Source organism: Notechis scutatus, chromosome 10 (genome assembly GCF_049901735.1).
Source record: "Notechis scutatus isolate UNSWTSFEM ecotype Mainland chromosome 10, rNotScu1.2, whole genome shotgun sequence".
In the NCBI taxonomy this organism is placed as follows: Eukaryota; Metazoa; Chordata; class Lepidosauria; order Squamata; family Elapidae; genus Notechis; species Notechis scutatus.
In genome coordinates, this window is record NC_142018.1 from 10,866,394 (window position 1) to 10,880,319 (window position 13,926).

Consider the following 13,926-nt stretch of genomic DNA (forward strand, 5'->3'; position numbering starts at 1 on the left):
AAACATTTTATTTTTTACTTATTTATTTATTTGGTCAAACGCTTACAATTTAATAGAAATAAGAATAAACATAAGGATAAATATATGAAATAGGTATGAATAATTCAGGACAATAGGACAGGGAAGGTAGCATGATTGTGCGCTTATGCATGCCTCTTACAGACCTCTTAGGAATGGGGTGAGGTCAATAGAGGTTAGTTTGAGGGGAAAGAAGTGGGGGTTTGAGCAGGTGACAACAGAATCAGGTAGTGAGGTCCAGACATTGACCACTCTGTTGCTGAAATCGTACTTCCTACAATCAAATTTGGAGTGGTTTACATTTAGTTTATATCTGTTGTGTGCTCTTGTGTTGTTGTGGTTAAAGCTGAAATATTCATTAACTGGTAAAACATTGAAACAGATAATTTTATGTACTATGCTTAAATCCAATCTTAGCTGGTGTAGTTCAAGGTTGTCTAAGCCTAGAATCTCAAGTCTGGTGGTGCAGGTTATTCTATTGCGAACAGAGGAGTGTAGTACTCTTTTTGTAAAATACTTCTGGACTCGCTCAATTGTATTAACGTCTGATATATAGTGAGGATTCCAGACAGCGGAACTGTATTTAAGCATTGGTCTAGCAAAATCCATGAACTGAAGACATTCCAATGTAAAGCCATGTCTTTCTTGAGCAAAGTTCAAGTCTTGGTGACTACATGGACATACCCATGCAGTTTTCTTGGAGATACTACGGAAGAGGCTTGCTATTGTCTCCTTTGAGTACTTTTGATTCTTACTTTCCAGGCTAGCTTTCAGCACTAGGACTTCCTCGTAGTCTTCTTTCCAAGTATTAACCAAGCTAACCTAAGTTGTAGGTGAGGATGCAAGCTGGGTCGGTCACAAGGACCAGAAGTTTAGTTTTCCAAGTTTTTGGATGCCCTCCGAGAACTTCTCTCTAGCAGTGTGTGTGTTCCCAGAGGGAAGTTCCCTGAGGATGGGCTCCAGAAAAAGTCCAAAAGCTTGGAAAACTGATCCCAGTGACTAAACCAGGTTGGATCCTGGAACATTATCCTGGGACACGTATGTTTGCGTTCGTAAGTTGTGGGTGCTCCATCACTGGAGGTCTTTAAACAGAGATTGGACAACCATTTTTCTGAAATGGTATATGATCTCCTGCTTCTCCCTTCCAACCCTATTATTCTGTTAATAAAAAAAAACAAGTTCAACCCAATTTTGTTTCTTCAACATTAGCCAAGGTCAGCTAATGCTGCCATCTATGATTGGTCCACTATTGCCTACTTCTAGGAGGTTGATTCTGATTTTACTTCTTAGCCCTAAATTATAGTTCCAGAATTTGTTTTTTGGACTCCTCTCCAACCACATAAGCCAAGGTCAGCTCAGTCCTACCACCCACATAAGATTCCAACTCTAGGAGACAAACGGAGACTTTCAAGAGGCAATGCCATCAGAGGTGGTATTCAGCAGGTTCTGACCAGTTCTGGAGAACCAGTAGCGGAAATGTTGAGTAGTTCAGAGAAATGGCAAATACCACCTCTGACTGGCCCTGCCAACCCCATCTATTCTCTGCCTCCCGAATTCCAGCTGATCGGCTGGGTCTTCTTTGGTTGCCCTGCACAGGAGAATGGAGCTGGAAAGCAGGCTAGTTGGGTGGGGAGGGAATGGGGATTATACAGTATCCTTCCCCTGCCACACCCATCAAGCCACACCTACCAAGCCACACCACGCCCACCAAGCCACGCCCAGAGAAACAGTAGTAAAAAAATTTGAATCCCACCACTGACTGCCATATAATGCTACACAACATTAGCTGAACTATTCTATTATGGGAAACTCTGTAGGAAAACATCTGCAAAAAATATTATTCCCTTGGGAATGAATTATTCATATGCAGAAGCAGTTCAAAAATGCTTGAGTTGAGAGATCCAACCTCTCTCCTTTTTATTATTATTTTTAAAAAGCTTCCCTTTAAAAAAAGAACACACCTCTATCTTTCATAGCTTTTAATAACCTTGCTTTCAATGTGGGTTTTACATTTATCACCAAGCACCAGAGACCTGGCTGCCTAGCAGTTTAAGATGTTCAAAGGCATAAATGAAAGATGTAAAATCCAGGCAAAGCAAATGTAAATTCGGAATAAACTTTCCAAGCTGCGAACCTTCAAAAGGTACTTCAGGATGTTTCTAGGTTGGACTTTCTGGAAGGCAAGAGTGCTTGAAGAAAAAATGGACATATCATGATTGCCCAACTCCAAAGCAAAGTTCAAACTTCATAGATGATTTGTCAGCCTGCCAGAAGCTGCTTAGCAAAAAAATACACACACCTTTGTGTGACCCATGGTTATTTTTTGGCAACAATTCAGATGTAGTTTAGCTTTGGGAATAGCCTTCACCTTCTCAATTAAAAACAACTTTGGTACTCCCTGGTGGAATTCCACTGAAATATTAACCCTATCCAACATGGGTTAGGGCTTCAGAGCCAGCCAGGTGTTCTCACCTGCTGGAGAGAGTAGTAAAAAAGAAAGAAAGGTGAGCCATCTGGACTTCTGGCCTTCAGCCCTATTCAGGTTAACTCTGACCAGAAAATGCCTTTTTCCAATTCCAACTGTAAAGGTGCTCGGTGTAAATAATCCAAAAGTAGAAAAAGAAGATCAAAATATCTAATTTTGCCCTGTCTTTCTGGATTGTAGAAACTATCAAGCATTGGCACATGATGGTTTCACCTTTTAATGCCAACATACCTGGAGCAATGGATCAAGCACGAATTGCAAAAATGATCCTTCAACCAGCCTCCAAACAGGTTGATCTCTGCAAACCAAAACATTTATCCTTTCCAGAATATGGAAGGATGTTACTTTAGAGGAAGGAGATGGGGAATTAGTGTATCTCTCGCAATATTTCTTTTTAAGGCATCCATAAAATCTCTGCCAAAGCAACAACAATAATCAACACCATCCTAGATCCTCTTTGATCTCTTTTCTTCTTGGGTTGCCCATTAGGCCTAGTGTCTATTTGCAAAATATTTATGAAATATTGAATCCAGGAAATGTGGAACTTTCTGCTTACTTTCCCAATAGAATACTATTCAAACTTTGGCTGTTAAGATAACTCCAAATCCATAGAAACTGTTAAGTTAAATATCTATGAAGATTCTCAGTCGTCCAGATCAAAAAAGAGGCAACAGGACTTTCGTGTTTTTTTCTGTTGAAGACTTTTCACTTCTCATCCAAAAAGCTTCTGCAGTTCTGACTGGTTGGCAGGGAATGGAAGGATTTATATTCCTTGCAGACAGCTGGTCATTTGCATTTTTTAGAGTTGAGTCGTTGAGGCTACTTGGAGGTTTGTCTGTGTCATCAGGATAGTGCAAATGTGTGTGGAGCCTTCTTGAAACTGTTGAAAGGACTGTGTGGTAGATTGGAGGAAGATGATGTTGTATCCCTCCCCTTCTGTTGAGAGAGGGCTGTTCAATTTTGACATAGATGGCTATCGGTTCCAAGAAAGCTCCACATTCATTTGCACCAGTCAGGTGACCCAGATGCCACAGACAAACCTCCAAGGGGCCTCAACGACTCAACTCTAAAAAAATGCAAATGACCAGCTGTCTGCAAGGAATATAAATCCTCCCATTCCCCATCCTTCTTGGATGAAAAGTGGAACAACTTCAAAGAAAAACCAGCAAGTCCAGCTGCCTCTTGAAAAACCAGCTTTGGGACATCTAAGTTAAATAGTAACACAGGCATTCCCTGCATTAACAGATTAATAGAGTTGGAAGGGACCTTGTAGGTCATTTAGTCCAACCCCACCCAAGTAGGAGACCCTACACCATTTCTGACAAATGGCAGTCCAATCCCTTCTTGAAAGCCTCCAGTGATAAAGCTCCCACAGTGTCTCACAACAATTAAGAATGTCTAATTTACAACTTGTACCTATGAATGGGTTGCCCATTAGTAAAAATGGCAGACATGTTCTCCTTCCTTCAAGCCAACGAACCGCCAAGCAAATGCCACATTTTCATGAACCACTGAAACTGGAGACATCTTCTAATATACCGGCAGTTTTCAGAAGTCCATTAAAAAAATTCACAGCTTCAATAGTTTTGTTTTGACTTTTTTGGCCCAAGAAAACAGAAACTCGTCCACCATTTTTTGTAACACGCAGTCCCTCGGTAAGTAGGTGCTCTGATTGGCATACAGGTACGTTCTCGACTTACAGCCATTCGTTTAGTGACTGAAGTTTCAACGGCACTGAAAAAAAGTGACTTGTGATTGTTTTTCACACTTGACTCTTGCGGCTTCCTCAAGGTCACGGGATCAAAATTTTTGCTGCTTGCCATGTATTTATTACGCGGGACTTTTGCAACCGTCATAAATGCATGCCAAGCCAAAAAAAAAAAAAATTATTGGGAATTTTGCCTGTAGGTTACAATAAAGAGATGATGTATTTGATTATTAATGTATTAACAGCAGCTAGAATTGTATTTGCACAAAATTGGAAAAATGAGAAAATTCCAACGGAAGAGGAAATAATTGAGAAAATAATGGAATGTGCAGAAATGAGTAGATTAACCATGACAATTAAAGAACAGGAAGAAAACAATTACTATAACATTTGGAATTTCTTTTATGAATGGCTAGATAGAAGAGTAAGAAATTGAAATATGTAATAACAAAATAATATAGTATAATTGATAATTGACTGAGTTAGAGTAAGAGAAAGATATAAAATATAATTTTGAAAGACAATAATAATGTTAATGACAATACGACAATTGATAAATGTGATATAGAATACTGATTAGAATGGCTATAAATATAAATAAGTAAGATATGTATGATAATGTTACTATGTGCACAAGATATATGTACCCAATTGACACACTGTTGAACAGAAAGAAGGTTTTATTTGTTTGTTTTTGTTTTTGCCATAAAAAAAAACTTTTTCAAAAAATAAATAAAAATAAATGCATGCCAAGCGGCAACATTTTGATCCCATGACCTTGAAGAGGCCGCAACGGGTCGTTAAGGGTGAAAAAAAGATCACAAAAGTCATGTGACTACCATTTGCAACCTTTCCAGCTGGCTTCCGACAAGCAAAATCAATGGAGGGTTGGGGGAAAAGCCAGATTCGTTTAAAGACTGCGTCGTTCACTTAACAACAACAGCTACAGATGTTAACAGCTGTGGCAGACAAAAGTCATAAAATGGGACAACGCTCACTCAGTAACAGAAATGTTAGGCTCAACTCCGGTCCTACATCAAGTACTATCCATATAAATGCAAGTTAAAGACAGAGTTAGCAATGGAACTCAATTTTAACGCAGGACTGCCATAAAAAAAACCGACACTGAAATAGGTAACTGGTTTCCCTGTTCTCAAACAGACTTTTCTGGTATTTCCAGCTCCACAAGATCAGAAGGGTTTTGTTTTAATGCTGTCCAGACATGACCTGGCTGCATAAGTTACCAGACCTAGTTCGCTCCCTATTCGCAGCTCAGGATGCTCCCTTATCCACCCCACTCAGTTCAGACGAACAGCAAGCGAGCAAGTTGTTCTTTGCCAGCAGTTCAAGAATCCAGGTGATGCCAACAGGCCATTGGCTCCTTTGAAGACATCAATGTTCATTGGGGAGAGCTGAAGGGACTGGAGCAAATTCTCCAAGCTTCATTTGAAGGACCAATAATAAAATCTGTCAAACACAGTCAAACATCCAGGTCCTTGGAAAGGACTCACTGGGTAGACAAAGAGAAGGGTGGAGTTGGAGAAGAAGAAGAAGAAGAAGAAGAAGAAGAAAGAAGAAGAAGAAGAAGAAGAAGAAGAAGAAGAAGAAGAAGAAGAAGAAGAAGAAGAAGAAGAAGAAGAAGAAGAAGAAGAAGAAGAAGAAGAAGAAGAAGAAGAAGAAGAAGAAGAAGAAGAAGAAGAAGAAGAAGAAGAAGAAGAAAGAAGAAAGAAGAAAGAAGAAAGAAGAAAGAAGAAGAAGAAGAAGAAGAAGAAGAAGAAGAAGAAGAAGAAGAAGAAGAAGAAGAAGAAGAAGAAGAAATGGGTGCAATCCCCAAAACAACTGAAGCAACACTTGAACACTGGCATTGACAAATTCTCCATCAGTCAATTGCAGAAGGCCGATTCACTTGGAACAGCTTCCATCCTGTGACAATATCTGCAACACCATCAAACATCTAGATCTGCCCATCCCTGGTCCTTGGTAAGGACTTGATAGGTAGACAAAAATGTCAAACCCAGTCTGAACATCTGGCTGACTGTGCAATGAATAATAATGATGACGATGATGTTTGTGATACATTTTTAAATGTTCAGCTGACCGAGTTTCATGTTTAATGAATAAAAGTTTATAATAATAATAATAATAATAATAATAATAATAATAATAATAATAATAATAATGATGATGATGATGATGATGCAGGCACTCTTTAACAAAAGGAGTGATAGCAAGTTGCATATTCAGGAGATGAGAAGACAGTAACCCCTTCATAAATCAATCATTAATTAATTAATGTGAACTCTTCAAGTTAAACATTCTCTGGCCGTCTGCCTAACAAAGAGGTGCTGTTTTGGAGGAAATAATTCTTTTTTTTTTTTAAAGCCAAAGTCTGCACTGAACATTTAAAAAAAAAAACCTTGGGGAAAAAAAGGATGAAAGGGAAAAAAGATCAAAAATGAAAAGAACCTATAAAGGTTGCCATTTAGTTTGAAGGATAATAAATAAAGAAATGCAGTAAAATATACAATAGCATTAAGTAGAGAGTTACTCTATAGGCATGTCTTATCTTGATGTTAGGCAGTTGTTTTCTTATACCTAAGTTAGAGTGTTTTACAATGCAGTTACTCTACTTCTAAAGAATCTTAAAGGTATAAAGAAGGCTTTATTTTTCTATATGCTTTTGTAACCTTCCTCACATATCTATCTTGTGTGTATGTGAGAAAAGGTCTTACCCTAACCTTGTTGATTGATTAAAGTTAGATTTTGTTCTTCAAAGCCTCTGCTTAAGTTCATTTTTGGCACATTGTGATCTTAAGTTATAGCCGAACTTTACATTTGAAGCTCATCGTCTGTCATTAATTCTAACAACCACTAGATTAACAAGTGATTATATAACTAGCAAAAATAAATAATTTCAGTGACTCAGGACAATGGGTGTAGTGGATCTTGAATTTAGTAGCAGGCTGGCTAAGAAGCCACAACAGCGTTAAGAACATTGTGCTCTCATTTGCTGAAATAACAGAACCGACAACTCATTCTCTGTACCTTTTGTGTGTGCCCAACCTCACAATGATCCTATGCATCAGACACTTTTATTTATTTGGACTAGGTGCATTCTACCTTTCTTCGAATTTCATTTCCACATGGCCCTAACAGGTGACTCGAGTTCTAAGAAAGCCACTGGCCTCCAATCACTCCGTGAAATAAATCTAATGCTAGCCAATTTGTATCAACTCCTCCTTCATTTTATCCAATTCTCCTTTTGGCGGCTGAAATTCTGCATACAAAGTTGTACAGAGCGAGTTGAGACGTATGGGATTACGGCATGGCCTTCTCAACACCATAAAGCCACATTCCTTTGACAAGAGAGCACTTTCAGCAGCAAGAATGTGGAGCAATCAATAATGAGGAATAATTGACAAAGAGATGGACAGCTTGGAATTCCAGGCATGTGGAAAACAAATCAACATTTTCTGGTATCCAAGGGAAAAGGTCTGACTCTTAAAAAAATGTTTACATTGTCAGGAACATGTTCATCCTTAAGGTGCTAAAGATGTCCTGGCTGGATCTTTCCTAAACTGAAACAGAAGGCAGGACGAGGAACCAAATCAGGAAACATTTATCACAGTTGGGACTTTATCTGAAATGATTAGCAATTGCATTTGGAGCAAGATAAAATATAAAGGTCTTTCTCCTGAAATGAGTTTTGTCCACAGGTCTCTAAACTTGGCAACTTTAAGACTTGTGGACTTCAACTCTCAGAATTTCCCAGCCAACATGGCTGGCTGGGGAATTCTGGGAGGTGAGTCCAGAAGTCTTAAAGTTGGAGATCCCTAGCTTGGTCCAACAACATTCGAGTCCTACCTGGCGTGAAAAAGAAACAGGCAGCTAATGTTAAACATAAACCAATTTGTTCACTTGCCTTATTTTTACAGTTTTTATTCTTTGATAAGTTAACGTGATAGAAACAATGCCACAATGGTAGTCTAACAGAAGAAAAAAGAACAACGATAAACTGAGAAAAGAGAAAAAGACATAGGAAGAAACGAGAAGGTCCTTGCAGAAATAATTAATATTTAAGGCTTTAGGGATGTATTAAATTTGTGGTCTAGATTGAACAGGCAGGTTAAAAGCTGAGCTGGCTGTATACTCATGGGCAGGTAGGGGAGGATAACAAATCCGATGTGGTAACATCATAACACAAAGCATGAGAGAGGTGGAGTTTGCAACCTTTCTTTTATCATTTTGACAAAAGCCTTTGATCTCCCAGACACCTCTGTATAGGCAAATATGTTTAATTGGGACGTGTTACAGAGTTTTTCACTTGTTGGCAGGGAGAACAGCAAATGGGCTGCAAAACTCTCACTCGGTTTATTAAGGAGCTAAAATTAGATAATTTTTTGTTCTGCCACTCAAAAGTTACAAAGCCGAAGGAATGTTACAGGGGTGATAAGAAGAATTAAGGCAATGTCTGTTTCAATGACAAATTCCAGCTACAACTGTAAGGAGCCACTCATCCCTTCAGGGTAACCTACATTTGAATCCACAGACAAAAACTCCTGATGATTGGTCAAAAATGTATTGTAGTAGACCACAACGGGCAAAGGATATCTTATGTTAGGTTCATATCACTTGTGGTTTAAAATAAGCGATATGAAGTTTAAAACAAACCACATCACGGCTTAAGGCAGCCCATCAACCTAGTCTTCTAACATTGCAACATAGGAAAACGGTGCAATTTTTAAAATATTGTCGGCTGCCCAGAATCATGAATTGGAGGCAGGATTCAAACCAACAAAGAAATAAAGTGTTGCTAATTATCAGCTATTTTCTTTTTCCCTGGCTCACAAAGAACTGCTCCGAAAAGCTTCTGGAATATTAAGATTGTTGAATACGTTAAGATTGCTGCTCACAAACTTCCCTTTCCCTCCTCCCAATTGCAGAAGATGGTAATTAGTCCAAACCTTCCATAATTACACTCTCGCTCTTTTAACGGGATAGAAAATATGCAACTCTTGCAATTTAAGGGCCAGGGATTAAAAACTGAGTCAGCAATTTGATTTTTCTATTAAGTTCTGCTCTTTGATGGGTGGAATGATCCATCATCAAAATGTTTTGGAAGGAGAGAGACAGACAGACGTATTTCGGGTTCATAAATGTTGTTTGGAAATGATGAGGACTCTCTGGGGAACAATTTGAAATCAAATCTTTCAGGCAGAATTTTGTATCGTGCTTGCAAAGGAATGCAGAACGGTATAGGATGGATGGATGGGTTGCTAGATAAAGAGATAAAACTTCAGAACTAAGTTTCAAAGAAGCTGGCTTGTCCTCTGGCAAGTAACTATAGGTTACAAACCCATTTCTCATCATTAATATACAGTCAGTTCTTGACTTACAACAATTTGTTTAGTGTTCAAAGTTACAACGGCACTGAAAAAAGTAACTTATGACCCTTTTTTCATTCTTATGACCGTTGCAACATGCCCGTGGTCACCTGATCAAAATTCAGATACTTGGAAACGGACTCGTATTTATGACCTTCTGACAAGCAAAGTCAATGGGGGAAGCCAGATTCACTTAACAACCAGGTTACTAATTTAACAGCTGCAATGATTCACTTAACAATGAGAAAAATCGCAAAAAAAATCTCAGTTAACAAATGTCTTCTCTCAGCAACCTAATTTTTGGGCTCAATTGTGGTCGTAAGTCAAGGATTTCCTGTGTAGAATTAGAATATTGGTAGTCCTTGACTTATGTCAACAATTGGGCCCAGACTTTATTTCCATTGCTTGCAAGGTGGGGGTTGAGTCAATTGTCTCAGACGATCCCAGCATTACATAAGAATATCAATAACAGTGGACTACCCCTGTAATAACCAAAGGAAAATATAAATTCTTCTTCTACTAACTGTTTGGAATTTCCTCATTAATTGGTTGAGATTTTTCTCAGAGTTTATAAGGGCCAGGTGCTTCTGTTCTCTTATCGCTGCTGAGGTTTCTCCTCCTATCTTAGGAAAATGCTTTCATTTTATTCCCCTGAACCGCCTGTATTTACTCCATCTGCAATTCTGTGCAATGAAGTAGTCACAGAAGCACAGCCAGAAAGATTAATTATTATATTTGGCAACTCATATCCACCCTACTTCGACTCCAGGGAGGGCAAAACTGGCTACATTATACTGGCCACAACCATGCCATCAATTTTTTTACATGCTCCGGTTGGATAACTCAGGTATGATTGCCATGCCACGATTTTTTTCTTTTTAACCCCACATGTCTATCAGTGGGACTTCAGTCTGTCTGGTTGTACATCCAAGTGTACTATTATAGTCTTACTTTCCCATTGATTGGATTTCTTTCAACCAGCCTACCTCGCAGGGTTGTTCTGGTAAGAAATGGAAGGGGTGAGTTCTCTGTATATCTCCTGGGTGACCTGAATGAAATGTAGGATATAAACCTAATAACCGAATGTTCCAAAAGGTATAATTTCCCATATCATTGAAAAACAAGAATTATAGCAAGCAAGAAGTAAACTCTCAACACACAATCTCTATGCCAAGGATCTCCAAACTTGACAACTTTAAGACTTGTGGACTTCAACTTCCAGAATTCCCATGGCTGGCTAGGGAATTCTTGGGTCCACAAGTCTTAAAGTTGCCAAGTTTGGAGATCTTTGCTGAAAATCCAACTATAGTACTTTTTGGAATTATTTCTATGCACACTACTAAGAAAATTCTTTTCAAACCAAGCATGCATTTAAGCTCATATAAAACCAGTTTTATACAATCTGCCATTTCCAACAACTATACAAATTCCCAATTTACTTTGTTTGGACTAGCTGGTTTTTAAACTGGCATAAATCCAGTTCATGATTTCGTTATATTAACTTGAAATTGGTGCATTTAATACTGCAAACTGAGACTGGAGGAGAGAATTCTAAGAAAAGCTGGCTAAGAAATGTGAAAGAATTACAATTTCTTTCACTCACAAATACACACACACATACTGTTTCCTCTTACAACATTGTATCTCCTCTCCAAAAACAACACAATTCAATCATCAACAAAATTAAACTACCCTTGTTGTGTTAAAAAAACAAAAACAAAAGCACTAAGAAAGGTGTATTTTTTCAATATACAGTATTTGTTTGTTTTGCAAGCTTCCGGCCCTAATAACATTATATCTCTCTATTTCATCTAGAAATTAAAGTTAGTCAGAATAAACGGCCGTGATTTCTATACACAATTGGTGTTGTGAATGCCATGACTCAATCGAGACTAGAAAATTAAGACAATTAAATCAATACTGAAGGCCAGGAAGTATACATTAGAAGTATATATTTCACACTCAGAGAACAAATATGAGAAGGATGTTTCTACTCCAGCTAAAACAATACAGTAATTGGAGTATTAAGGAACTAAGGAAATAGTTAGGCCAGAGATCTCCAAACTTGGCAACTTGAAGACTTGTGGGCTTCGACTTCCAGAATTGAAGTTGGCAAGTTTGGGGACCCCTGAGTTAGCCAAACAGGCCTGTTAGGAGAGCTTGCAAAAAAACAAAAACAAAAAAGTGACATGGGAAAACTCCCTTTCTCATTGTTCCTAGTCCCAAATGATCTGCAATCTGAACACTTTCTTAGCACACTCAGCTGTGTTTGCCAAAGGTGATACAGACAAAACCCATGGGAATATTTGCAGGCTGTATCCGGTCCCACGGTTTCGGCGGGAAGGTGGCCACAGCCAGAAGGCAGCTGGCCCTTCTCTTTTGAACAAAGGTGCTCAGGGCCCCTAACTTTGTCGGTGAATTTCGAGGGGAGACCTTTTTGAAGAGAGGGTGAGGCTCAGGGCCAGCGCGACCCTACACATCCCTGCAAAATAAGTGGCACCCTGAGGGATGGAGAGCTATGACCCCAGCCCCTTTCTCCCCTGGGCCCTTATATCCTTGCAACAGGCAGTGAGTGCATGGTCTCCAGGTAGTGTGTGAAAGGTGCACTCTCCAGGTGAGAGAAAAGAGGAAGCAAGGCAGCACGAGAAGAGAGATCCAACTGGATCCAGTCCCACAGTTTGGGGGGGACGGGGAGACATCAGCAGCTGGAAGCCATTGAGCCTTCTACCTTGAAAAAGGATGCTCAGCGCACCCTCCCTTACCACCTGTAAACTTGGAGGGAGAAGGTAAAGTTTCATCCAGAGCCCCCCCACCCAGATCCATGCACAAAAGTGGGGCCTAGATAGAGAGATAGGACCCAGCCCCTTCTTCTAGGGGTGGGAGGCTTTACATTATACCCTTAGAGCAGGTTGTTCTCTAACATGTGAAAGGTGCTCCCTCCACCAGGTGAGGTGTTTTCCCCTCCAGGTAAGAGCATGGAGGTGCTCCCTCCACCAGGTGAGGTGCTCTCTCCTCCAGGTGAGGTGCTCCTCCAACAGGTGAGGTGCTCTCCTCCAGGTGAGGTGTTCCTCCACCAGGTGAGGTGCTCTCTCCTCCAGGTAAGAGCATGGAGGTGCTCCCTCCAACAGGTGAGGTGCTCCCTCCAACAGGTGAGGTGCTCTCTCCTCCAGATGAGGTGCTCCCTCCACCAGGTGAGGTGTTCTCTCCTCCAGGTGAGGTGCTCCCTCCACCAGGTGAGGTGCTCTCTCCTCCAGGTGAGGTGCTCCCTCCTCCAGGTAAGAGCAAGGAGGAACCCAACCGGCCCAGGCGTGGGGGGTGGGAGATGGTCTGTGGGGTGGGGGCGCGAGGCCATTACCTGCAACGGGGGTCGCTGCTCCAGATGACGTGCTGGTAACCCGGGCTGGCGTCGAAGGGCGAGAGCGCCCGGGGGAGCAGCCGTTGGGCGCGTCCAGCAGCTGCACCCGCTTCCCGCCGGGGCTGCTGTAGGTGCGGACCCGCTCGTAGACCAGGCTGCCGCCCCCGTTGCAGCTCTCCTGCGGCGGGAAGGGCTCGGGGCACGGCTGGCCCTGCAGGGGCAGCGGGGCCGGGCGGCTCTGCCGGGTGCGGGGCAGCGTGGCGGGCAGCGAAGGCGGCGGCGCCAAGCAGGGGTCGAAGCAGGAGCGCGAGGGCGGCGGCGGCGGCACCGGGCAGTAGCCCCGCGGCGGAGACGGGACGGCCGGCTGCGAGCGGGAGCTCCAGGACGGAGGCAGCAGCGGCGTCGGCTGGACGTGTTGCTGGACGCCGAACATGCTGGCGCGGCGCGGAGCTCTGGCGCGGGGCTGGCACTGGCCCGTTGGCTGAGCCGGGCGGAGGTTAGGCAGCCGGGAGGCCGGCCCTCCCCCGCCGGGGCCACGCCCGCCGCCGGGCCCCCAGAGCTCACCTGCCGCCGCCGCCGCCGGGCGGGGCTTGGCTGGAGCTGCAGCTGCAGCTGCCGGAGAGGCCGGGCGGGGCAGCAAGGCTGAGGGCCACCTCCAAGCAGAGGCCGGCTGGGGCATTCTGGGAGTGGAAGTCCACCTTTAAAAGTTGCTCCAAAGTTGGAAAAGCCTTGGACCAGAAGGTTGAGAGCGCACACCTCCGCTAAACATGCCAACTCCACGAGGAACGCTCGCGCGCGCGCACACACAGGTGGAAACGGGACAATGGAGCTTTGGGAACTCTTGCAACGATGCGTTAGATTAGAACACTGGACAGCCAGTTGTCCGGCTTGAGCAGGGAATTGGACTAGAAGACCTCCAACGTCCTCTTCTCTTCTCCCCTCCCCTATTCTACTCTACGAATTCTATTCTATTCTA

The 13,926-nt window shown here is 42.0% G+C and overlaps 1 protein-coding gene across 1 annotated transcript in view; it reads right to left on the minus strand.

Annotated features, from left to right (window-relative positions):
- Positions 1-13,496, minus strand: part of POF1B (POF1B actin binding protein) — a 43,953-nt gene extending 30,457 nt beyond the window's left edge. Inside the window, 2 exon segments of the mRNA XM_087972105.1 lie at positions 12,958-13,026; positions 13,029-13,496. Of these exon segments, the coding sequence (XP_087828231.1) occupies positions 12,958-13,026; positions 13,029-13,383 (424 nt within the window). The 5' untranslated portion in view covers positions 13,384-13,496.
- Between the last annotated feature and the right edge of the window lie 430 nt (positions 13,497-13,926).